At 46.8% G+C, this 27,111-nt stretch overlaps 1 protein-coding gene across 1 annotated transcript; it reads right to left on the bottom strand.

Moving 5' to 3' along the window:
• Nucleotides 1-161: 161 nt before the first annotated feature.
• NOP2 (NOP2 nucleolar protein) lies at nt 162-27,111 on the bottom strand. Its single transcript, XM_070742097.1, has 16 exons — nt 26,887-27,111; nt 24,112-24,157; nt 20,820-20,893; nt 19,272-19,501; nt 17,693-17,736; nt 17,417-17,571; nt 15,430-15,629; nt 14,063-14,152; nt 13,877-13,964; nt 13,626-13,766; nt 8,674-8,813; nt 8,262-8,351; nt 2,369-2,491; nt 2,186-2,283; nt 1,949-2,079; nt 162-716 (listed from the first exon to the last, which is right to left on the bottom strand). Exons 1-16 carry the CDS (start codon nt 26,990-26,992, stop codon nt 382-384), a joined length of 2,091 nt encoding a protein of 696 aa, XP_070598198.1. The 5' UTR covers nt 26,993-27,111; the 3' UTR covers nt 162-381.

Here is a 27,111-nt window from a genome sequence, read left to right as displayed (position 1 = left end):
GTCTGCTTGCTTGCAATGTGTATTATTAGCCTTCTCTAAAATTCTTCCAAGGATTTTAAAGCTTTTGCCAATCCCAGATAAGAAACCTATTTATTAATGCATAGCCCCAAATGTTGAGAACTCGGCTGCAGATGACAAGGAAGTGTTATCCAGACACATCATGAAATCAAGGAATATTTTAATGACAGGTAGGGGGTCTCATACAAATAGTCTCTGCCCTTCAACAGGCTAAAAATAAATGAAGCATCTGAAGCGCAAAGGGGAAGTGCCTTCTGCACAAATCTTGCCAGGAGAAGTTATCTTGGTAGTCAAGATCTCCCACCAGTCACCCCAGAATTGCCAGCAATTATTCCATGGTGTATCAAACATAATGGCCTCCTTCTACTGAGGGTTTCGTTGTACCCCACCTTTTTTTCTGGGAGTTGACTTAGCCCTCAGTCCTCCAGAAGAGGGCCAAGCAGCATTCAAGAGTCTGGACTTTTTCTGAAAATTGTTTTGCTTGGAGGTAGCAAGCGTTTTTTTCTTTTTCTTAGCTTTCAACTCTCCTTTAGCTTCCTTCCTGGCTGCGATTGCAGCTGAAAGCTCTTGTTTTGAAGCCTGCTGTGGACTGACTTTAATTTCTGGACCTTTTTTCTTTTTAGGTGGAGGTTCAGTGGGAGTTGGAGCAGATCCATCTTTTATTGTTTGCATTGTTACCTCCTCACTGGGCACTTCATCTAGAAGTTAAAAAATAAAGTTAGATTAGAAGCAGCCACTAGATTACGTTTTCAGTTTTTAATTAATTTCAGGTTTTAACATCTTTAACAGGAAATTCCTGGTTCCCAATTATTATTAAAGGTTCCGAGAAGAGATGGTACAAACCCAATTCTCATTTTCATTCAAACTGCGCCTTCCTCACAGCTATTAGAACAAGGTGTTAGAATGTTCAAACCACACAATAATTTACAGTTGATTAATTTATTTTAAAAGTAAAGTAAAGCTTCACAGGAACACATTTGTAAAATGTCAAATTTGTTTACACAAATTATAAAGGTGTGCAGCATTTGGGTCTTCGGAGAGGGGCGGCATACAAATCTAATAAATAATAATAATAATAATAATAATAATTATTATTATTATTATTATTATTATTATGTCAGTACAACACAGCAAACAAGATCATTATGCTGGATTTCGTATTTCATCACCAGTCGGGCGCTTCCCAAGCACCTAGGACTGCGTGAAGTAGCGGCGAATTATGTTTGCCGATCCCAGTAAAGCGGCCTTTTGCAATTGACAGATGGAGATTTTGTCAATTCCGATGGTTTTCAAATGTCTGCTGAGATACTTTGACACTGTGCCCAGCGTGCCAAGTACCACTGGGACCACTTTCACTGGCTTATGCCAGAGATTTTTAGATCTTCGTATTTCACTTATTATTATTATTATTATTATTATTATTATTATTATTATTATTATTTGGGTCTAATGAAGGAAAGAGGGCTTTGGATCGAAAAAGGCATCCTTGGCCTACAATGCAAAGGAGTTTTTTCTGGCCCTGCATGATAGCTTCATGGGCTCAGCAAAATACTTGTCTGACTTAAACATGTACAGCAGCCTGTTTCCATATCTCAACCCAAATATCAACTGAAGAGTAACTACTTGTGACATCTAACGAAATAGTGAGGAGTGAGATTCATATTCTCCCCAATATACTTGATTTTCTTTTTGCTTTCTATTCTTTAGCCCTTCCCCCAGCAATTATTTAAGTACTGTTCAGATCCACCTCAAAATGAAGGCTTATTACTCAACTAAATAGTTTCTGTGGATAGCAAGATGAAGGGTAATCCAGCAAAGAAGTGATTTCTGGTTGAAGATGTTAATGAATTTCCAGGTTAATGATTCCTGGTGGGTGTTGTTTGTTAGGAAAACAAGGTTTCTGAAAAAGGCAAGCTCTCATATTCATTACCTTTCTGAGGTTTAGGAATGGCGTTGGAAAACTTTTTCAATTTGGCCACAAAAAACCCATCCATATTGTGGGTGTGTGGATAGAAACGGCGTGTGGATTTCAAGGAAGGGTGGAAACGACGCTCCCTAAACCTAGATAAATAAATGCAAAGAAAAAGTGATGCATTTCCAACAGTCGAAGCCGTTGAGCGAATATCCACTGCCCCACTCCACTTTTTCAGAATTAAGAGATACAAACCGGGTAAATCCTTCCTTGCCAAAGTCCAGACCCGTTGGCACCAAACGGACGTTGCGCTTCTTCAGAGCATAATCCACCACCCACTCGTTCTCTTCCACCTGTCACCACAGAGCATAGGCAGTCAGGTTGGTCAACGTCTCCAGCAGAACAAAAGTGGAGACAGCCAATAAAGCAGACACCTACCATGACTGAACATGTGCAGTACACAACGTATCCCCCGGTCTCAGAGGTTGCGTTAACAGAGTCAATGGCACTGAGGATCAACTCCTTCTGTAGGTGAGCACAGCGCAAAATGTCCTTTTCATCCTGAAAAAAAGGAAGATGAATGTTAACAGAAACAAATCTATTATAAAATTTGGGGGAAGTTTTATGATTGGATAGAAAATTAAGAGATACATTATGTATGTATTAGTAATTGGTTAATTTTGGAAAAATTGAAACAAGAGAATTTGATTTAAGCTTTGCAAGCCAGGTGGCAAAGATGAGAAATGGTGGGTAGCACTATATAATGATATACAGTGATCCCTCGAGTTTCGCGAGGGTTCCGTTCCAAGACCCCTCGCGAAACTCGATTTTTCGCGATATAGCGGTGCGGAAGTAAAAACACCATCTGCGCATGTGCGGCCATTTTTTCATGGCCGCACATGCGCAGATGGTGAAGTTTGCGTGTGGGCGGTGGGGAAGACCAAGGGAAGGTTACTTCAGCCGCCCAACAGCTGATCTGCTCGGTAGCGCGGCAGCAGCGAGGAGCCGAAGATGGGGTTTCCCCTTTGCCTGGGCAACGGGGAAACCTCATCTTCGGCTCCTCGCTGCTGCCGCGCTACCGAGCAGATCAGCTGTTGGGCGGCCGAAGGAACGTTCCCTGGGTCTTCCCCGCCGCCTCGGATCCTCGCTGATGCCCGCCCGCCGTTTGCCGCTCGCCCCGTTCGGCGGCCGCACATCCCGTTCGCCCGCCGCTCGCCCCGTTCGCCCGCCGCTCGCCCCGTTCGCCCGCCGCTCCCCTCGTTCTCCCCCCATTCCCCTCGTTCGCCCGCCGCTCCCCTCGTTCGCCCCCCACTCCCCTCGTTCGCCCGCCGCTCGCCTCGTTCGCCCGCCGCTATCGAACTTGCTATCGAGCCTGCTAATGAAATCCAACCCGCAGCGGCCCTTTCCCTCTCCAGGCTGCGGGAGGGGTCCGGAGAACAATGCCTGGCGCCGCGCTCCCGGCTGGGCTTTTTTCCCCCATTTCCCCTCGGGTGGAATTTCAGACCCTCCGCCGGTTGGATTTCATTAGCAGGCTCGATAGCAAGTTCTTCCTCCCTTTAGAAAGCCCCGCAGCCTCCTCCGCCCGGCGAGGCCGCCAGCGAGGACCCGCAAAGCCGCCGCCGCCGCAGCGAGGCCAAGCCGCCCGCTCCCACGGCACGGGCTCCCAACACAGCGCCGCTCAGCCCGCCCTCGGCGATGCCTCCGCGGATCTGCAAACCCAGCCGAGCGATGCCTCTGGTCTGGGCGAAGGCAGTGGGCAGTCCCCGCCGCAGCAGTCCCCGCGGGCACCGCGCGCCAAGGGCCGGCCAGGCCGCCGGCCAACAAAGGGGCTCCCTCGCCTCCCTCGGGCAGGTTTACAAAGGCAGCGCGGCAACTTGGAGCCCGGCACGCCCCGCAGCCCTCGCCTCGCCCGCCCCCGCCTGGCCGGCGCTCCGGCTACCCCCGGCTGAGGAAGAACCGAGTAGCCCCCGCCCTCCCCCGCCTGGCTCCCTTCAGCCCCCCGGGGCCAAGCGGGCGGGGGGCGGGCGGGACTTCGCCTGTCTCCGCCGCCAGCATCGCCCCTCCGGCGGGCCGGCCTCCCCCGCCCGCCTCTGCTGCAGCCGCCGCCGCCTCCCCGACTGGCACAAAAGGGCCCCGCCCGCCCCGCCCCGAACCTTACCTTGCGAGTTTTTGGCTGCGGGGGGAGAAGTAGGATTTTCCTAACTCCCTCCCCCTGCAGCCAAAAACTCAAAGCCTGTATCCTGCCGCCCGGTTTACCCAGGACACGAGCGGCGAAGTGACTTGGAGGAATGGAAAGTCCAAACCGCCCGGTTTCAGTGGGGTTTCCCCGTTGCCCAGGGATTCCTTCGCCCGAACGGAGGTGGCTGTGGTGTGTTCAGGAATCCCTGGGCAACGGGGAAACCCCACTGAAACCGGGCGGGTTAAGCCTCCTTCGGCGACTGCGGAACTGCTTGCTGTCAACTTTGCACTGGGCAAAGAACTCTTCACCTCCCGCCAGGCACGGACGAAAGGCGTGGAAGTCTATTGTAGCAGCTGCTACAGCGGAGACATTTGGGGGGGGGGGGGAGGCAGGAGGCAGGAGATCCGGCCCTTCACTTGCCCTCCCAGCAAAAGGCAAAGCCGCGCAGCTCCCCAGCCGCCAAAGGAGGCTTAACCCCACCCCTCTGTCCCACTCATCGCCCGTGGTCGGCATAACCTCCTCCTGCCTATCCCCGCTTTTCTGCCGGCCACGGGCGATGGGTGGGACAGAGGGGTGGGGTTAAGCCTCCTTTGGCGGCTGGGGAGCTGCGCGGCTTTGCCTTTTGCTGGGAGGGCAAGTGAAGGGCCAGATCTCCTGCCTCCTGCCTCCCCCCCAAAATGTCTCCGCTGTAGCAGCTGCTACAATAGACTTCCACGCCTTTCGTCCGTGCCTGGCGGGAGGTGAAGAGTTCTTTGCCCAGTGCAAAGTTGACAGCAAGCAGTTCCGCAGTCGCCGAAGGAGGCTTAACCCGCCCGGTTTCAGTGGGGTTTCCCCGTTGCCCAGGGATTCTTTCGCCCGAACGGAGGTGGCTGTGGTGTGTTCAGGAATCCCTGGGCAACGGGGAAACCCCACTGAAACCGGGCGGGTTAAGCCTCCTTCGGCGACTGCGGAACTGCTTGCTGTCAACTTTGCACTGGGCAAAGAACTCTTCACCTCCCGCCAGGCACGGACGAAAGGCGTGGAAGTCTATTGTAGCAGCTGCTACAGCGGAGACATTGGGGGGGGGAGGCAGGAGGCAGGAGATCTGGCCCTTCACTTGCCCTCCCAGCAAAAGGCAAAGCCGCGCAGCTCCCCAGCCGCCAAAGGAGGCTTTACCCCACCCCTCTGTCCCACTCATCGCCCGTGGTCGGCATAACCTCCTCCTGCCTATCCCCGCTTTTCTGCCGGCCACGGGCGATGGGTGGGACAGAGGGGTGGGGTTAAGCCTCCTTTGGCGGCTGGGGAGCTGCGCGGCTTTGCCTTTTGCTGGGAGGGCAAGTGAAGGGCCAGATCTCCTGCCTCCTGCCTCCCCCCCAAAATGTCTCCGCTGTAGCAGCTGCTACAATAGACTTCCACGCCTTTCGTCCGTGCCTGGCGGGAGGTGAAGAGTTCTTTGCCCAGTGCAAAGTTGACAGCAAGCAGTTCCGCAGTCGCCGAAGGAGGCTTAACCCGCCCGGTTTCAGTGGGGTTTCCCCGTTGCCCAGGGATTCCTTCGCCCGAACGGAGGTGGCTGTGGTGTGTTCAGGAATCCCTGGGCAACGGGGAAACCCCACTGAAACCGGGCGGGTTAAGCCTCCTTCGGCGACTGCGGAACTGCTTGCTGTCAACTTTGCACTGGGCAAAGAACTCTTCACCTCCCGCCAGGCACGGACGAAAGGCGTGGAAGTCTATTGTAGCAGCTGCTACAGCGGAGACATTGGGGGGGGGGAGGCAGGAGGCAGGAGATCTGGCCCTTCACTTGCCCTCCCAGCAAAAGGCAAAGCCGCGCAGCTCCCCAGCCGCCAAAGGAGGCTTTACCCCACCCCTCTGTCCCACTCATCGCCCGTGGTCGGCATAACCTCCTCCTGCCTATCCCCGCTTTTCTGCCGGCCACGGGCGATGGGTGGGACAGAGGGGTGGGGTTAAGCCTCCTTTGGCGGCTGGGGAGCTGCGCGGCTTTGCCTTTTGCTGGGAGGGCAAGTGAAGGGCCAGATCTCCTGCCTCCTGCCTCCCCCCCAAAATGTCTCCGCTGTAGCAGCTGCTACAATAGACTTCCACGCCTTTCGTCCGTGCCTGGCGGGAGGTGAAGAGTTCTTTGCCCAGTGCAAAGTTGACAGCAAGCAGTTCCGCAGTCGCCGAAGGAGGCTTAACCCGCCCGGTTTCAGTGGGGTTTCCCCGTTGCCCAGGGATTCCTTCGCCCGAACGGAGGTGGCTGTGGTGTGTTCAGGAATCCCTGGGCAACGGGGAAACCCCACTGAAACTGCAGAGCCGAAGGGTGGCCTTTTTGTCTGGGAGGGAAGATGACGCGCGGGCGGCACAGGGGGGGGGGAGGCAAAGCTCTGCGGCTCCAGCCACTTTCAGCCAAGCCTCCCCGGCCACGCAGCCAGGGAAGCCGAGCCGGGCGTGGCGGCGGCGGCGCTGCTGCTCCGGTCGCCCGATCGTCTCCTGCCTCCCGCGCCGATGTTCCACGCCCGGCTCGGCTTCCCTGGCTGCTTGGCGGGGGGGGGGAGGCTTGGCCGAAAGGGGCTGTACCCGCAGAGCTTTGCCTCCCACCCCTCGCCCCTGTGCTGCCGGCGCGTCATCTTCCCTCCCAGATTCCCCCGGCAAAGTGACGTGGAGGAATGGAAAGCTGAAACCGGGCGGTTTGAGTTTCCCATTCCTTCAAGTCACTTCGCCGCTGCTCTCCTGGCTAAACTGTGTGGCAGGAGACAGGCTTTGAGTTTTTGGCTGGGGGGGAGAAGTAGAACCTTCCTAACTCCCCCCCCCCACCAGCCAGAAGGAGCGGCGAAGTGACGTGGAGGAATGGAAAGCTGAAACTGGGCGGTTTGAGTTTCCCATTCCTCCAAGTCACTTTGCCGCTCCTCTCCTGGCTAAACCGGCGGCAGGAGACAGGGTTGGGGGGGGGTACTGGGAAGCCCCCCAGGCCGACTGCCACCTTTTCAAACAGCCGCGCCCTTCCCAGCTGAGTCCTGAAGCCAAGCGCCAAAGGCGAACTTCTGCGCTTGGCTTCAGGACTCAGCTGGGAAGCGGCACGGGTGTTTTAAAAGGTCTCCCCCGGCATGGGGGGCTTCCTAGCACCCCCCCAAACCCGGGTTGGGGGTTCGGGGGGTGCTAGGAAGCCCCCCATGCCGGCGGGAAGACCCAGGGAAGGTTCCTTTGGCCGCCTAGCAGCTGATCTGCCCGGCGGTAATGCAAACTCCACCATCTACGCATGCGTGCAGATGGTGGTGTTACTTCCGGGTAGAAAACTCGCGATATAGCGTTTCGCGAAACTCGAGATCGCGAAACTCGAGGGATCACTGTAACACAAAATTTACTTATTGTTTAGATTTAATCATACAGAACTTTATTTTACGATGTAGATGACATATTATGAATAGTTTATTTTACTAAAGATACATATATAGAGAATTTTTTTAATTAATTATATGATATAAGATTAAATTTAGATAAAAGAGATTTTATACGGGGAGAGATAAGACTCTCCATTGAGCGAGTAATGAGAAAATAAAAGTTTGTATATGATTGATTTTAAGCATTGTTGTTGTGTTTATAACTATATATAGTTTTATTTCATGGTGGAGAAAAATAAAAAAATCTTATACCCGAACGACGAACCCGAACTTTTGCTGAACTTCTGGGTTCGGTGTTCGGGGGAACGCCGAGAAGCCCCCCGGCTGATTCAAAAGGCGACAGCTGGGCGGCGGTGCTTCTCGGTGGCCTTACAAATCCGAATGCCGAACTTCCGGGTTTGGCGTTCGGGTGGCGGGTTCGTAAGGCGAAAAAAGTTCGTAAGAAGAGACAAAAAATTTTCCGAACCCCAGGTTCGTATCTCAAAAAGTTCGTATGACAAGGGGTTCGTATCATGAGGTCCTACTGTATTGAAGTTCTCTTTGATATGCCAGACCTTAACCAACCCAGTGTTGACCTTTCACACTGTTCAGTTCCATGACCAATTCTTCCAAGGAACAGTTCTGACCAGATGAAATCTCTCACTTCTTTCAGATATCCTTAGAGAGGCACCTCGGTCGAGCTTGTAGCAATTTATGAGAAGGATGGATGTATCACTGAGATGCCCCCGCATGCCCATTCCGATATTGCTGTGCTTAATGTAGTGAGAATGAATAAATTTACCTTATTAGTTTTGACTGTGGGGTCCTTTGAAATAACACCAGTACCACTGCAGGGAGCGTCAAGCAGGACTCTGTCAAATCCACCCAGTACCTTAAGATGAAGAAAAATGGACTTAGAAGGAAGTTTCTCTCTAGATTCTATCTGCTCTTAATTTGATCAGCTTAATAGCTGAAGACTAAACTCTTATCCTGAAGTCTACTGTTCCCCACAGAGCAGAAGGCAAACCAGCCATGCCTGGTCGTCCCTGCCCTCCTCAGCAACCTGGGTATGAGTCCTGCTCAGCAGGGGGAGGTTGAGGCAGCTGGCTGGTAAGTGTTGAGGAAGCTTTGCCCCGGACAGTTCGTTCAAGAAGGGAAAGGTGCCCCCACATCCCAGGAGACACGTGGGGCCAATGTCCTCAGGAGCGGCATACCTTAGGAAACTGGCGCCCGTCACACTGGCTCACAACAGTGTTTGTGACTCCTAAGCGATGCAAATTTCCCACCACACTGTGCAAACGCTCAGCATTGCTGTCATTAGCTAGTATCACCCCTGTGTTCTTCATCAGTTGAGCTGCCGGGCAGAACAGAAAAATGCACGTCAGGGTTGGACTTTGCAGCACTGATGCAGCAACTCCCAAGGGGCTTCCTTTTGTTCCTTCCACACAATATGCTGTTTTGGAGATTGCTACGTAGGCAAATCCTTCCCCTCTGTACAAAATGGAGAAGACTGCTTGCATTTCCTATAAGGGAGACTTCTCTGAAGGTTACTCAGCACAGCTCTGTCTTAAAGCTAGCTGAGGACAAGATTTCTCCATTTCCTCTCTAAAGCCAGATATGACATTTAAGTTCCCTCTGGGCTGCTAGTTATGAAACAACTTAGCAACAACCAAGGCAACAAGATTGGCAACAGTATTTTTATGGCATTTGAAGGCTGGCTGGGGAATTTTGGGAGCTGAAGGCACATGGCTTAAAAGTTGTTGAAGTTGAGAAACTCTGATTTAGTAAACAAAATTGAAAGGCAAATTAACCCTACTTCCTATGCAGAGAACAAGGAGGATGACCAGGATATGCAGTCTTCATTACCAAAACAACAAGAGTTGAAATACGTCATGAGTCCACGATAGGTAACATTTGGAAAGGAATTAGATATCTCTCTATTTCACAGGAGCATAAGGAGGGAGAGGACGTAAGATCTCTCCGAGTCTACGGAGAGGGGTGGCATACAAATCCAATAAATAAAGTAAATAAATAAATCAATCTGCCAGTTGGCCTGGGGATCAAATGGGTAAGCAGAGGGCAAGTGGATCCATGCGGAGGAGGCTTCTGGACTGATGGCAGACTCCACCTCCTCACTTGCCCTCAGCTCTTCACCCACTCACCTTTTTGGTTATCGTATTGATGTGTTATTATCCTTTTGTATTCCTATTGTTTATTTCATTGTTCTATTATTTTATTTCTGCTCTGTTTTTGCTCTTTTTTCCTTTTTATTATTGTAAGCCACTCAAGAGTAGCTCCATAGCAAAACAGGTAGCAAATAAGTATAACAAATAAAGTAAATACAGTGGAACCTCAAGATACGAACTTAATTGGTTCCAGGGGGAGGTTCATAAGACGAAAGGTTCGTAAGACGAAACATTGTTTCCCATAGGAAACAATGTAAAGTCAATTAATCCGTGCAACAACACCCCCCCCCCCGCAAAAAAAACGCTGCCACCCGGCTGTCACCTTTTAACACAGCCGGGCGGCTTCCCTCTCTCTCTCTCTCTCTCCTTCCTCCCTCCTCCTCCTCTTCCTCCTCCTCCCGTATTCCTCCTCCCTCCCAGCCCGCTAGGCAAGCCAGTGGTCCCCGTCACAGAGCACAGCCATGTGGGCTCCGCTCTGTTCCCTGCCGGCCCGATTGAGGGGCCGACGGTCTCCGCCAGGGAGAGCTTCCTGGCTTTCGTTCTTGTTGGATTCGCGAGCTTTCATGCCCAGGAAGCTCTCCGAAGTGAGGAGAACCGCCACTGTTGCCGCTCGGCCGCGCCTCCTCGCCCGCCGCCCGCCCAGGATGCAGACCTGCTGCCTCGCCTGCCGCCGGCCCGATCCTGCGTCTCTTGCTTCTGGGCTGGCTCCATTCTGTTCCCTGCCGGCCCGATTGAGGGGCCGGTGGGAAGAAAGCGAATGCCTCTCTTCGTTGCGCTGCCTGGCTGGCAGCGGAAGATGTAACCGAGCCCATGGAGCCGGGCTCCGTGGCCGGCAGGGAACAGAACGGAGCCTTCCAGGGCAGCTGCCTGCTGGGCTGGTAAGAGGGGGAGCCGAGCCCAGCCCCGTGGGCTCGGTTACATCTTCCGCTGCCAGCCAGGCCATGCTGGCGGAAGCGCAACAAAGAGAGGCATTCACTTTCCTCCCGCACGCAGCCGTCTGACCGTGGGCTCCTTCCCGATCTCGGAGAGCTTCCTGGCTTTCGTCCTTGTTGCATTCGCGAGCTTTCATGCCCAGGAAGCTCTCCGAGATCAGGAAGCCGTCCACGATCAGTCGGCTGCGGGCGGGAGGAAAGCGAATGCTCGGCTCCCCCCCCCCTTACCAGCCCAGCAGGCAGCCGCCGTGGAAGGCTCCATTCTATTCCCTGCTGGCCCAATTGAGGGGCCGGCGGGAGGAAAGCGAATGCCTCTCTTCGTTGTGCTGCCTGGCTGGCAGCGGAAGATGTAACCGAGCCCACGGGGCCGGGCTCCGGCTTCCGCGCCGCTCGTCCCACCCATCGCACGTATCCAGCAGAAGCGGCGGGATTCAAAAGTGCTGGGGGGGTGCTGGGAAGCCCCCCAGGCCGGCTGCGACCTTTTAAAACAGCCGCGCCGCTTCCCATCTGTCTCCTGAAGCCGAACGGCAAAGCCGAACTTCCGCGTTCGGCTTCAGGAGACAGATGGGAAGCGGTGCGGCTGTTTTAAAAGGTCACAGCCGGCCTGGGGGGCTTCCCAGCACCCCCCCGATCCCCGAACCTGGGCTCGGGGGGGTGCTGGGAAGCCCCCCAGGCTGGCTGCGACCTTTTAAAACAGCTGCGCCGCTTCCCATCTGTCTCCTGAAGCCGAACGGCAAAGCCGAACTTCCGCGTTCGGCTTCGGGAGACAGCTGGGAAGCGGCGCGGCTGTTTTAAAAGGTGAAAGCCAGGCTGGGGGGCTTCCCAGCAACCTCCCGAACCGAACCCGGGGTTCAGAAAATTTTTGCCTCTTCTTACGAACTTTGTTCGAGTTATGAACCAGCGTTCGGGAGGCTTCTGGGAAGTCACCTTTTAAAACAGCCACGCGGCTTCCCAGCAGTCTCCGAACGCCGGTTTGTTACTCGAAAAAAGTTCGTAAGAAGAGGCAAAATTTTTCTGAACCCCGGGTTCGTATCACGAGTTGTTCGTAAGACGAGGGGTTCATATCTTGAGGTACCACTGTACAGTGTTTCCTCGATTTTCACGGGTCCGAACTTCGTGAAAAGTCTATACCACGGTTTTTCAAACAATATGATTTAAAAAAAATACTCCGTGGGGTTTTTTTGCACACCAAGGGTTTTCTGGGGCTGCCCGATGTACAATACTGTGCATCTCCTCCCCCCACCTCCACCTCAGCTGTCCTGCTTCTTTAAATAAAAGCTCCATTTCCGCCCCAGCCTTCCGATCCCACCCCTTTAATTCTTGGAACATTGGTACGCTCCTATTGAAGCCGAGCCTTACTGCCCCCTCCCACCGCCGCAGCGAGCGCAGAAAAGCCCCCTGCTTGCCGCCCTGTTGCCCCTGTGGGTTCTGGGGGTAAGTAAAACCACGAATGGAGGAGGGAGGGGAAGGAAGGAAGGAAGGAAAGAAAGGGAGCATCTCTATTTTGCGAAAATTTGAGTTTTGCGGGCAGTCTTGGAACGTATCCCCCGTGAAAGTCAAGGGAACACTGTAACTATAGCAGAGACTTTGCAAGACATTGTAATTAGTCTATGGAGAGGGGCGGCATACAAATCTAATAAATATATATATAATATATATAATATAATATTATAGCCAATCTCAATCAAAGTAGTTTCAGATTTCCTATGAAGTTGATTGTCTGTTCTGGTTCCCTTAGTGGGACTGACAAGTGTCTTCAAATCAGACAAACGTGATGAAATTGAAGAGATGAACTTAAACCTTGATTGCCCTGGTTCATACCAAACAATGACCTGAGGACAAACAATTACCCCCCCTACCGCCGCCATGTCATGTGAAGTAGTAACAACTGGAGAAGAAAATATGCTAATTCAAAAATCTTCTGTCTGATATTAAAATACCTTGATAATGTCCAATTCTCCAAGATAATTCTGCTAAATTCCAGCAAATAAGTAAAAAAGTTCCTTTTCAAGCTAGGAATTAGGGAAATGGAATCAGAACAGACCAGAAATATTCTTTCTGTGTTTATTGCAGGTATTCAATTACTATTCTGGCTGAAATATTAACAGGTTTCCTCTTTTGTGTCAACTCAGACAATCCCTGTCCACACTGAATCTTCGACATTCCCGCTCAAGAATAAAAAACAAAATGGTAGCTGCACAGGGAAACAAAGTGTTACTCTTCTAATTTCTCCACCTACAGCTACCCCTGCGATAGCTGGGTCCTGCCCTTGAGCTTAACAACCCAAGGAAGAAATGGGGGAAAAGTATAGGAGGGGAATCCACAACCGTACTCTATGGAAGTCTAGTGAAACACATAACTATACTTTACTCTGGCGAAGGTTTTACAACCGGATATCCCGGGTTTACTTCAACTTTAGTTTTCATCATCTGGCTTTCTTGCTGGGAGAATGTGAAATCAGAGTGTGAGGACAAAGCCCAGATCTTATTACTTGGTTTGTTTGTTTTTTAAACCTTTTCAACTCTCTGCCATCCTGCAAGTGAGAGCTGTGTTGCAATAAGTCAACCAAACCAATATGGAACCTACATCGGTTCCTACAGAAGGAAGAGAATGACTATTTCTGTCTTCAGAAGAGAAGTGGGCCTTCAGAAGGAGCCTGTCTTTTAATGGAGAGCACAGAGGTAGCCCCCCAAATGAGGAATTAATAACAACAACAACAACAACAGCAGCAGCAGCAGCAACAACAACAACAGAGTTAGAAGGGACCTTGGAGGTCTTTTAGTCCAAACCCTTGCTTAGGCAGGAAACCCTACACTACTTCAGACAGATGGTTATCCAACAGCTGTTTAAAAACTTCCTGTGTTGGGGCATTCACAGCTTCTGGAGGCAAGCTGTTCCACGGATTAATTGTTCTAACTGTCAGGAAATTTCTCCTTAGTTCTAAGTTGCTTCTCTCCTTGTTTAGTTTCCACCCATTGCTTCTTGTGCTTTGGAGAATAGGTTGACTCCTTGAATTTGAACCCATTCCTCCCCAACAAGCATGAGTACCTATGTAACTGGTCTTGCCTCCTGGGGCACAGCACATGTCCAGAATGCGCTCATTCTCCTGAGGGGCCAGAGCCATTACAGGGAGAAGACTGGAAGCACCTTGCAGCATGTAGTGTCCAGCTAAGTACTCTGGGGTGGCACCTAAAACGGGGGGAAAAATGCAAAACCAAAGGGATAAATACAGGGAAAGCAATGGCAGAGTGCATGTATAAAGGCAGGATTTGGGGGAGAAAGAGAAGAGGAATACCCACCTATAGGCACAGAGGAGTCATAAACAACAAGCCCAGTTTTTGACCACTTTCCTAATGGGTCTAAATTCACTCCACGATTTATCAAAGCCTGCAACACAAAGGAGGCAATTTAGCTCTTCCAATCATGGCAACAAAAAAAAAAAAAGAAGAGAGAGAGAGAAAGGCTGGGAATGCTCAGGTACACACCTGGGCTAGATCACGGCGTCTTGTCTTCAGCGTATTGGTACGCAGGGTCACTGGCCGAGAGACCTCATTGGCTTCCAAGAATTCAATCAACTAAAAGGAGGCAGAATGAAAGAATGGGAATTCTTCCTCATCAAGAAGCAATGTTTATATACACCTTGATTTTTTCCATGCATTAGACGTAATTGAGGTGGCACTTGGTTTAAAGAATACTGATCTTTCTAAAGAGGTGAATAGGGGCAAAACTGAAAAAAAAAATTGTTCTTGTCAATTGTTGCTATGCAAGAAACCAAGACCAGTTCTTTGTCTCCCAATAATAATCTAAAGGCAAAGTTTAATCCAACCGATAATTATTGACAATATACTAACAATGTAACTCACAAATATCCTTTATCCACAAAATTAATAAACATAACCAAAACTAAGTTGTCACAATGTATACTCCTGCTATCTCCCAGGTACTACCCCCCATTTTCCTACCTCATCTAAAATCTTTACTATATTACCTACCTACTAATACATATATCAAAGCACTACTTTATTCTTAAACTACTATATTTCATAAATATAAGACTATGTAAATACGAATACCCCTCCTATTTTTCTTTTTGTATTCCCATTCCCCACTCTTAATAAATTAATAAAGTATATTTAAAAAAAAAATAATCTAAAGGCAAAAAGCGTCTGGTCAGCTGGAGCTAATATTATGTGGGGAGAAGCTTTGATGTCACAGAAGAAAAAGAATATTTACAATTATATTGGAGTTCTTGCAGCAAACAGATCTGCGCTAATATATGTGTTCACTTTGATCTGCATGTCAATAGAGTGAAGCTTACAAACAAAAGAAATTGAAGACCAAGAAAATTTTAGCATCAAAATAATTATCTGCCAAGATTTCAGTTCCTCAGTAAGACCTCAGTATTTACAGCCCCTACTTGACAAAATCATACACTGGGACTGTAATAAACAATTATCATATTTTCTTCAGGGTTGTTCAGATGAGAATACGTTTTATAGAACATATTGGGGTGGCATGCAAAGGAGATGAACTTACTTAAGAATATTTTATATCAGTATCTTAGATTTGTGTAATATAATCCTTTGCACGAGTTATATTCTCATGTTTTACTACTCAATTTTAGCATATTATACTGCATTTTAACTTATTATTTATTCAATTTCCCTCTATTTTAGCCAATTTTATTGTATTTTAACCAGTCACAGTTTTATGACGACCGATGTGGTCCCTTTCCTCGCTTTGATATGGTCGATTGACTAATCAAATAAAGTTGATATTGAATTGTATTGAGTTGACTGCAGCTACCCAATTTTTGTGTTTCTGACTAAAAATCTTTCTATAAAAATAGTACCTCAGAGAGAGGGAAGAGTTCTGTCATCTTTCCGATTAAGAAATCACTGTAAGAATAATATGCGGCAAGATCCTGATGCAGAAGGGATAAATATTCCTGCCTTGAGCGTCCTTTCTCTCGCTTTGAATTGAAATCCTGAAGCACCTCCATATTATCTTTTATACGCTGATGAATGATTTGGAGATCAGGAGGCTGAGCAGGTGAAAAGGAATTAAGGAACAACCACAGATGAAACTGTCTTATACCAAGTTAGATAACTGATTTTACTAATAGCTTATTCAGCCTTTTGCAGTACAGACTCAAGAGATTATCGATTCTATCAGCAACTTCACAACAGGGGCACAAAAGAGTAGCTGGAACCTACAAAATAAGGGACCACTGCTTAGGATTACACAAATCCAAACCACTACTATGACAGCAAAAATCAGCCCAGATTTGGTAATCCCAGTACAGTGATACCTCGTCTTACAAATGCCTCGTCATCATAGTTCCCTCTAAGCTGAGCAGTGAGCAATGGCTCACTTAAAAATCATCATCAAATCAGAGTTTTTCAAACCTGCCCAGAAGTCGAGAGGGAAAGAGTGAGAGGGAAAGAGTGCCGCCCAGTCCCGAAGGGACTGCCGCTCAGACACTATACTTTTCCACCCACCCCCCAAAAAAATTAGAGGGAACACTGCTCGTCATACAAACTTTTCGAGATATAAACACGGGGTTCAAGATTTTTTTGCCTCTTCTTACAAACTATTTTCACCTTACAAACCCACTGCCGCCACTGGGATGCCCCACCTCCAGACTTCTGTTGCCAGCGAAGCACCCATTTTTGCGCTGTTGGGATTCCCCTGAGGCTCCCCTCCATGGGAAACCCCACCTCCGGACTTCCGTGTTTTTGCGATGCTGCAGGGAAATCCCAGCAGCGCAAAAACGGGTGCTTCGCTGGCAACGGAAGTCCAGAGGTGGGGTTTCCCAGCGAAGGGAGCATCAGTGAAATCGCAGCATCGCAAAAACACAGAGGTCTGGAGGTGGGGTTTCGAAGACTTCGGTGTTTTTGCAATGCTGCAATTTCACTGATGCTCCCTTCGCTGGGAAACCCCACCTCCAGACTTCCGTTGCCAGCGAAGCGCTCGTTTTTGCAATGCTGGGATTCCCCTGCTGGGATTCCCCTGCAGCATTGCAAAAACACAGAAGTCCAGAGGTGAGGTTTCCCATGGAGGGGAGCCTCAGGAGAATCCCAGCAGCGCAAAAACGGGTGCTTTGGCTGGCAAAAGGGGTGAGTTTTGGGCTTGCACGCATTAATCGCTTTCCCATTGATTCCTATGGGAAGCATTATTTCGTCTTACAAACTTTTCACCTTAAGAACCTCATCCCGGAACCAATTAAGTTTGTAAGACAAGGTATCACTGTACTTAGTTTGATCCCCTTGCACAAATATAAAAGTTACAAAGTAGTTTGAATCCGAATAAGGCAACATTAGGGGCTTGAAGCTTAAGTTGCACTTTGAACCTTCATATTCTACCACCCCAAAATGCAAATTGGTTGAGAAACTGTGTCACGCTGGAATCACATCACATTCATTTACTTATTACATATTTAGCTCATTTAAAAACAATCCTAAAATGGAAACGAACCGAAATGTTTCAGAGAGGCATTAATACTTAAGCTTTCTTCCAAGAAAGCAATTCGGGATTGCCATCTTTTTACGGAAAGTTTAACAGAGTATTTAAGAGTTTATGATTATTATATTAATTTACCATGCAGACCCTATAATAATTTCCTAACTATGGCAACTTTGACACGTGGACTTCAACTCCCCACCCAGCTATGCTGGGGAATTCTGTGAGCTGAAGTCCATGCGCTTTAAAGTTGCCAAGGTTGGGAAACCTTGCCTATAACAAAGCTGTGCCATAGAAAGGGATCTCTAGGGAAAGACTCAGGAGGCAGCACAGAGCAACCGCTTAATATTATCTGGCTCCACCAGGGTAAAGGATATCTTCTTTTTCTATCTCCTGCCCACTGGGAAGCACGAAGGACTCCTCCGCCCCCATGTTGAGCTGCAGGTCTGTGTCCTTTTCTTCTTCTTGCTCCACTCTCTGCTTTGACTGTGGTGTCTCACTGTCCTCACTGTCATCCTCACTGATGTCCTGCCTGCAACCCAGAAGGAAACATTTTGCAAGGGGACTCATAGCGTAGGAGAAAAACTGGATCCATTGTTAAGAGGGAAAGGCTCAGCGATCCCCCCCCAAATCAAATATTCTGCATTACTCACCCTTCCATCTTTTGCTTTCGAGCAGCTCGTTCTATAGGCAGGAGCTGAATATAAAAGCACACAAAGAACCACTTAATCAAAGTCCAGGAGCATCCTCCCCCCACCCACTCTGAATAATGCAGATCTACAGTATAAAGAAATGGGAAGGGAAAGTATATTAACATCAACATCATTTAATTAAATCGAGAAGGCTTTCCGATTCTGGGCGGTCTTAAAGCAGGGGTCTCCAACTGCCCAAGCTGCGGCCCATTAGGAAACAAGCCACACAAGTGAGGGAAGCTACATCTGCACATGCACAGAATCCAGGTAGCACGTGAAACTACACACTCACACCCTCAAGTCCATGGAAACATTATTTTCCATTGATCTGGTCCCTGGTGCCCCCAAATAGTTGGGGACTATTGCCTTGGAGAATCCCATTTGTGGTTTTTTAAAATATATATATTTTAGGTGATGAGGCCAAAATAAGGCCGAAATAGATCTATCCTAGTCTCCCTTATTCAGCAAAAAAACCCCAAAAAAACATGTGACACATACAGATAGAATTGTCGGCTAATATGTACTCATTAAGTGGCGGCACTAGAAACAGAATAGAACCGGTCACAAAAAATTCCCCAAAACAAAATAGGAGAAGATCCTTATAAAAATAATTTCATTTAAACTTCAAAAGAAATTGCTTCAAGGTGCTGCAGCAATTACCACCCTACTTCAATGGAAGAGCTTCACCCCACCCACCAGCTATCCTGGGACTATAATACTTGGGGAAATGTATTGGGGGGGAGAGGAGGTGAAGGGAGATAAGATTAAAGTGACCCTTATTTTTCATTATTACTCAGCAAGGCTCAAAGCAAACCTTTGGAAAAGCTAGGAGGCAAATAAATAAAACTAACTCCCCACCACCCTTGGAAAGCCACCGTGCCATCTCTTGCACAACACTTGAAGCTGACAAAGTTTCTGCTCGGTAACCAAGACCTAGGCAAGAGACAAAGATCTTCTTCAGCCTTTCAGGTTATCTTGGTCATTGAGGCAGATCTCCAGAGCTGGTCTTAGTAAACTAAATTAAAAATAAAATATATATACATGTCTCCTAGCATACTGTTTGTATTGATAATCCAGCTGCTTTGAAATGTTACATTACAATGCATCCCAACACAGAATATGGGAGGTTCTAAGTCAGAAGTTTAGGTTTTATTAGATTTATAAGCCATCCACCTCCTGACGGACTCTGGGTGGCGTACAAAGATAAAAACAACACACAACATTTTTAAAAAAAATTTAATAAATAAAAATAAAATACAATGCAAAAACAGTCATCATATTCTGGGCCGGAGCAAGTGCTATAGCTCAATGGCTCCACGGCAAAGCCATGTTAAGCTTTCCGGAAAGCTAGGAGGGTGGGGGAAAGTGCGGATCTCCAGAAAGCCAGGGCTACCACAGAGAAGGCCCTTCCCCAGAGCAGAGATACAAATTTCAAATAGGAGACAATGACACGAGAATTTCCACCGTAATAAATAAGAAATAATTTTGCTGTCTATCTGAGTAACAGCCACCAAAAAGCATTATCGCCAAATATTCTTACCTCTTCATCAGAGGATTCAACTCCATAGTCATCCATAATCTCATCATCCTCACTTAGATCATCTTCATCACTGAAAGCCATGCTTTCTTCTTTACTCTCTTCGGTCCTGGACCTTTTCTTCCTTAAGGCAGGGGAAGCGAGCTGCATGGCCGCATCAGTGCTACACTTAGTTGGGCTGTCCTCTCGGAAGCTTTCCCTCTTGTTTGCATTCTTGAGTGTTTTCTTTTTAGCTGCCAAGGAGGGCAATAAAGAACACAGTGAAACCGCTGCAACAAATTGTCTGCATACTTTAGAGCAGTGTTTCCCAACCAAGCCAGGACCAAGATTGAAGTGGGTCCTCGCGTAATAACCAGTCGGATTCAGTTAACGACAAAAACAGAGAATACTTGAATTGCCATTGCTATGTGATGCGGTCACATTTCCAAGCAAATCAAAATCATTGCCAGCAGGACAGTAGCCGAATCCAATTTGACTACTTTTCAACCATTCCTAATTTCGTCTTTTATAATTAACTGAGCAATCCTGATCCATCTTTAACTAGCAACTGTTATGCCCTGCACAATGTACAGTGTATGTCACAGAATTTACATTTGCACTAAAATTATATATGTTAAGTGATCAATCTTGCTAAAGTTCTGCTGATTAGTAGTGATGGGCGAACCGAACCCGCACAATTCGGGTCCGTACCGAATTTTGCGGTGTTCGGTATGCCGAATATGAACCCGAAATATTTTGAAACTTCGGGCAAAGTTCGGGGTCGCATTCGGTATTCGGAGCTTTGATGTCACCGGCAGGTTGCTAAGGACGCCAAGGTGATCATTTCCTGGATTTCATAGTATCCAGGAAGTGATCACCTTGGCGTCCTTAGCAACCTGCCGGTGACGTCAAGGCTCCACCCCCGGAATCTCTTCATGGGAGGGATTCCCCAGCTCCTTCAAAGGGAGGTCTTCATGTAAAAATAAACATTGTTATTTTTACGTGAAAGGACACCGCAGCGGCGCTGAAAGCAAAGGGGGGACCTTTCACATAAAAACAAACATGTTTACGTGACGTCAAAGCTCTGCCCCCGGAATCTCTTGGTGGGATTCCCTGTTCAGGTTCGGCTGAATTTTGCGTAAAGTTCGTCCAAACTTGCCGAACCCAAACACCGTTGGGTTCGCCCATCACTACTGATTAGTTGAATAAAATTGCTAAATATCCTTTAGTCAGAACAGATCCAATCCTCATCCTGCCTACAATGCCCCACTAGAACCCAGCTTCTGACTTCTAGCCAGTGAATGAAGTGGAATAACCTTCTTAGTCTCCTGAATTAAGAGAGAAGAAATGACGAAAAGTTACTCAGTGGCTTAATATTCTAGATGTTTTAGCATAGTCAGCATGTGCTACTGGTAAGTATGGAAACTAAAGGCCTATATATCTGGATCATACAAAGTTGGGGAAGCACATTGCTGCTCTACATCAATCAATCGTAAACCCTGAATAGTAACAGCTCCAACTAACCTGCCTAAATAAGCTTAATGAAATATATATTTGATTCTGCCAATGTACCTGTCACATTTTGGTGATTGGGGACATTCTTTTTCACCTGCAGTTGCTCAGATTTTATCCGTCTTTTTGCAGCTCTAAAAAGAAATTGAAGAATGAATAGAAAGTGACTATGACCAAGACAGTTAAAACAAGGAACATGAATTTAACACTTTGAGTAAATACATTTAAAACGATTACCACATTTATTGGAGTATAAGATGCCCCTTAGTTGTTGAGGAGGAAAATAGGGGAAAAAATTATCTGCCTATTAAGTATTCATCTGCCTAGTCCTTGGTCTGGTCAGTTTCAGTACATTAGTTTGCTGGTTTTGAGCTCATATGCTTGCTTTTTATCCACTGGTTGGGATTAAAAAACAGTTCCTAAAACACTTCAGTTCACAATGAGAAAAGCAGGAAAAAGGAAGATAGCTTGGCTAGCAAAGCACAGAAGATTGCTTCAGTCATTAGGACCTCGTAAGGGCTGAATAGAAACATAGAAGTCTGATGGCAGAAAAAGATCTCATGGTCCATCTAGTCTGCCCTTATACTATTTTCTGTATTTTATCTTAGGATGGATATATGTTTATCCCAGGCATGTTTAAATTCAGTTACTGTGGATTTATCTACCACGTCTGCTGGAAGTTTGTTCCAAGGATCTACTACTCTTTCAGTAAAATAATATTTTCTCATGTTGCTTTTATCTTTCCCCCAACTAACTTCAGATTGTGTCCCCTTGTTCTTGTGTCCACTTTCCTATTAAAAACACTTCCCTCCTGGACCTTATTTAACCCCTTAACATATTTAAATGTTTTGATCATGTCCCCCCTTTTCCTTCTGTTCTCCAGACTATACAGATTGAGTTCATTAAGTCTTTCCTGATATGTTTTATGCTTAAGACCTTCCACCATTCTTGTAGCCCGTCTTTGGACCCATTCAATTTTGTCAATATCTTTTTGCAGGTGAGGTCTCCAGAACTGAACACAGTATTCCAAATGTAGTCTCACCAGTGCTCTATATAGCAGGATCACAATCTCCCTCTTCCTGCTTGTTATACCTCTAGCTATGCAGCCAAGCATCCTACTTGTTTTCCCTACCGCCTGACTGCACTGTTCACCCATTTTGAGACTGTCAGAAATCACTACCCCTAGATCCTTTTCTTCTGAAGTTTTTGCTAACACAGAACTGCCAATATAATACTCAGATTGAGTATAAAGATGCAAGAATGATTGCTAGGAAAGCAAGGAAGGTCACCTTAGTATCTCATTAAAGCTGAAAAAAAGCTTAGTAAAAGCTACATTCGGAGTATAAGACATACTCCAATTTTCATCCTCTTTTAGAGGCGTCTTATACTCCCAAAATAAGCTAATTAGCAAAACAGCAGTTTGAGAACAAAAAAAATATGTTAGTTATGCCTTATTGCCATTTTAAATTCTTCACATTTACTATAAATAGGCGGATGTGCTTATTTCAGGAAAGTTGTGTCAACTGTTGCTAAAAAGCCTAATAAGAAAACTGGGTTGAATGAAAAGCAACACCTCCAATATTATAGGTCATCAACAGATGGCAGCACTGATGTGAGGTTTTTTTTAGCATCAATTCTTTCATTTCATTTGGTGGGAAGTTGTTTCTGGCTGCTGTTTGTGAAATGGAAATCTGCAATGAATACTTGACAGTGCAATGCATCATGATTGAATTTTTGACTACCAAAAAAGTCGCCCAACTAAAATTCCACAACTATATGCAGGTTGTTTATCATGATAATTATTCCAACACGAGTACTGTGCATTATTGGCAAAAAAAGTAAATAAATCTAAAGATGATCTAAAGAGAACTGGTTTGTATGATCAAGTACAAAAGGGATGATTTGTGATAGAAACCAACAGGTTTTACACAAGAAAGGCTGATGAATTGATAAAGAACAGGCAGACCACTCCAAGGGAAGTTGCTGCTAAATTTGATATTTCACAGAAAGGTTTGGATCGCATTATATGATGTTCTTCAATATCAAAAGGTTTGTGCAAGATGGGTTCCGTGCATGCTGGTGAGAAATTGGTTTAGATTTGCCACCAATTCTTATCCCAGACTCTGAATTGCAGACTCTTTCTGCAATTGCTGTCACATTGTGAGGAATTGTGAATGCAATGAAACACGGGCTCATCATTATGATTCAGAAATGAAACATTAGTCAATGAATATAATCAAAATGCTTCATCTGAAGAAAAAAATTCAAAATTCAGGCATGGGCAGGAAAACACATGGTTCTGATGATAATCACTTTGATTTCCTTGAACTCTGCGCTACTATCAACTAGAATGCCAATATTGAACACTTTGAAATAACAATTAAGCATAATTTGTAAGCAGAAAAAAGATTTGCTGCAACATAAACCTTAGACCAATAATGGCAAACCTATGGCACCAGGCAGAGCCATATCTGCTGGCACTCGAGCTGTTGCCTTAGCTCAGCTGCAACATGTATGTGTGTGCCGGCCAGCTGATTTTTGACTTGCTCAAAGGCTCTAAAAGGGCGTTTTTGGCTTCCAGAGAGTCTTCTGGGGGAGGGTGTTTTTACCCTTCCCCAGCTCCAGGAAAGCCTTTGGAGCCTGGGGAGAGCGAAACACGAGCCTACTGGGCCCATCAGAAGTTGGGAAACGGGCCATTTCCGGCCTCCACATGACCTCCAGAGGGCGGGAGAAGGCTATTTCTGCCTTCCCCAGGCATTGAATTATGGGTGTGGGCACTCGCGCATGCGTGAAAGCACACGCCCACGCTCCTTCGGCACCCGAGGAAAGAAAGGTTCACCATCACTGCCTTAGACCTTATAAGCCACCCAAGAGGCAATGGCAAAATTAAAGCTGACCATCTTATTCTATCAGCTGTACAGAGTAGACTAGCGCATGTGACTTCCACCTTTTCCCCAAATTAAAGGTGGATATCTGTTTGACTCAAAAGAGGTGGAAAGGATTGTTGGTTGAAGAGACAAAGTATGGAGCCCTTTCCTGACAGTTTAAAAAAAAATGTAAAGATGGTGAACCACTAAGAATTGATTTGTGTGATGAAGAATAAAGCAGACAATTTGTGGCAGGAACTGATGGGTTTCACATGAAAAAGTTGATTAAGTGTGATTACTTAGCATGGGAAGCTGAGAATCTAGAGGGCCAAATATTTCAGGACATTAATGCCCAATATGGCAATTTAAAAATAATAAGCATTACCAGTATAATAAATCCAATTATCAGCTGAAAACATTTTTACTGATAGACGGGCATATTAAAAAAAGATACCATTGTGAAATATGTTTTAATCTAAACTAACCTTCGTCGAGCATGACTGGAAAGTTTTGTTGCATTGTCATCGAGTGCTGTGAGAAAAAAAAATAAAACCACATCATTTCAAGAAGAGAAAATCTTTGTAAGAAATACAAAAACATTCATGACATTTAAAGACTTTAAAGTTTCTTTTTGTAGATAATGCAGTAGTTTTCAGATCTTATAAGAAAGCTGGTACAAACCAATCTGAATTTGACAGAACAGAGAAGTGAGACTTTTAATGCCAACAACAACAAACTTTTTAAAAAAGCTGTCAAACTACAAAATACAAATCTATGGAAAGATAGAATCAAAAGATCCTACTGTCCCAAGTCCTCCACATAAAATTGAAAGTATCTGCTAAAGTCTCAGATATTCTTTTGCCTTTTTGTCTTCCATTCTTCTATTCAAAATATTGGGACTTTTTATAATGAAGGATATATGTAGTTTGCAATTTGGTACGGTTGTCGTGTAATTGATTAAATATTGAAAACTGATTTTTACAAAACAACAAGCATGCATCAAATGGTTCAGCCAAGTTTATAGCAAGAAAATGAAGTACTGTACTGTATCTTGCTACTGAGTCAGTAAGATATATGGTATGGGTAAATAATAGTTTGATCTCCATACCTCTTTACTCCCAAACACAAAATTGAGTACCGTATATACACATACAACAGAAAATACTTTCCCTCATAACTTTTTGAATGGCCTTTTTCTCTTTTTATATTAACAAAAATTAGGTCTTTTTCTTCAAGAGAAAACATACAAAAGAAAACAAGCAGAAGGTTTACCTAATTCTCAATAGAAACATGTCAACAAATATTTTCAAGTATTGTAATAGCCAAAAAAGGAAAAAAAAGAGATATTGCTTCACTACATGAAATACAGTACAGTCTTTGAAGTTTAATGCCTTACCCAAAGCCAACTCCGCACTAGAGATCTGATATTTAAATAAAGTATATCCTTAACAGGTATGGAGCAATATCAAGAACATGAATCTGACCTCAGACTAAGCACACCAACAGGCAAAATTCTGAATATTTACCGTATTTTTCGGTGTATAAGATGCACCTTTTTACTTCAAAAAAGGTGCCTCAAAAACTGGGTGCATCTTATACATCAAATGTTGCGTGGAGTTGGGCAGTGGTCAGCAGCGGCAGCCTTCCCGTGCTTTGGCAGCTGTCTCTGAGGCCACCCAGCAGCCCTTGGCTGCTTCCCTCCTCACAGGAGACCAGCAGGCGTTGGCCGAGGTGCCCTCCTGGCAGGCCAAAAAGCGACTTGGGTGAGCAGCTGTGGCAGGGACCGGGCAGGGGCCTCTCCCTGGCGGAGGCAGCTTCATTTGGAGTGCCCTTCGCCAACCACTGCTGCCATCTGAGGCCATCCCACCGCTTTCTGTGCATACCAGCCCTGGTTGCAAAGGGGGATGGCGGAACTCCTTCTGTCATTCGCTTTGGCATCAGGGAGAACACAAGTGGCATCTGTGCCAGTTTCAAAGCCTCTTGTATGACCAATTCTCTGTCTGGGAGTCCCGTCTCCCCACCCCCACCCCGCAGACCCCCCATTTCAGCCTGCGTTCCAAAAGCGCTTTTCCCTCCGTTTAGGACCCAGCGCTCTTCTCTCAGGGTTGGGAGAACGGAGCCACAAGCACTGCCTTCAAGCTCCATACAGGGTGGCCACAGGCGCCTCTGGCATCCTTCACCCAGGCAGAGGAGGGTGCCTGAGAACCTCCACTGCTATGTCTTTTGCCTGGGGGAAGAATGCCGGAGGCGCCTGTGGCTGCCCTGTATGGAGCTTGAAGGCAGCGCTTGTGGTGACCTTTTGAGGGTAGGAGTGGAAACAATTTATGTCCAAATATACATTTGATGTCTATAAGTTCAGCATTTTCTTTTCTAAACAATGAAGTTAAAGTCTTGCTTTTTGCAAAATAGAAACTTTGACTCCTGCTGTAGATGTTCTGAGAGGTGGAGATGGCCTGCTTGATATTCCACTTGTCCTTGTTTTCAGCCGATATCTTAAATATGTGCCTATTAAATTCTTAGACACTGCAACTCCAAACAAGGACAAATTAATATCAGAGTATCTCAGCTTCCAGGTCCCTCTGCAACAAATCTCAAAGTGACTGTTTTTAAAAAGCATGCGTCACCCAGAGTGTGGCATTTCAGAGAGAATCTATGTAGCTCAGGTTTGAACTGTGGAGACTTTGAGATGTTTCGTTACCCATGCTGCCACCATTATGGGAAGTGCTTTGAAGAGGTTACCTGACTGGGTAACAAAATGTCTACAAGAAAATAAGTAAGCTCAGGGAGCACCAAGGACTCTATATCAGAGCCTTTTAATTTATCTCAGAAGGCTGCAACAAATCCAAAGGGTTTTAACCCAATACAATTGCTAATCCATTAAAATGCTTGTAATCTGCTTTACCTGTAACCCCCATTTTTATAACTAGCCGATCTCCGTCTCCCAATTTCCCACTGTAACCCTATACCAGTCTAGCCACTTCATGCGTGGGTGAGGTGAATCGCACTTCATCAAAGCTGATATGCCTTCCAATAAAATTGCTTAGTCGGAAAAGGTACCATCCTAGGCCAGGGGTGGGCAAAGTTGGCTCTTCTGTGACATGTGGACTTCAACTCCCAGAATTCCTGAGCTAGCATGATCGGCTCAAGAATTCTGGGAGTTGAAGTCCATATGTCAGAAAAGCCAATTTTGCCTACTCCTGTCCTAGGCTAATGCCGGCTCGGTTTGTCCACTAGCACGAAGTTCTGGCAGAGTAACTTACCGGGCGGCAAAATGCGGGCGAGCTCCTCCTCCGCCCCACGCTGCTTGCGGGCTTTCCGACCCGGGCCCCGCTTTGCCGGCCGATTCGGGTCCAACTTGCGCCCCATGGCTCAGAGGACTCAGCTTCGGCTTGGAGTGGGACACGTGGGTAAGCTCCGCCCCCTATGCGAACAGCCCGACTTCCTTCCGTTTCCGGACAAAGGTCATTGGCCGCTCCTTTCTCCCC

This window comes from Erythrolamprus reginae, chromosome 2 (genome assembly GCF_031021105.1).
Source record: "Erythrolamprus reginae isolate rEryReg1 chromosome 2, rEryReg1.hap1, whole genome shotgun sequence".
In the NCBI taxonomy this organism is placed as follows: domain Eukaryota; kingdom Metazoa; phylum Chordata; class Lepidosauria; order Squamata; family Dipsadidae; genus Erythrolamprus; species Erythrolamprus reginae.
The sequence above is the reverse complement of the archived record's forward strand: the minus strand, read 5'-3'. Positions and strand labels throughout refer to the sequence as shown.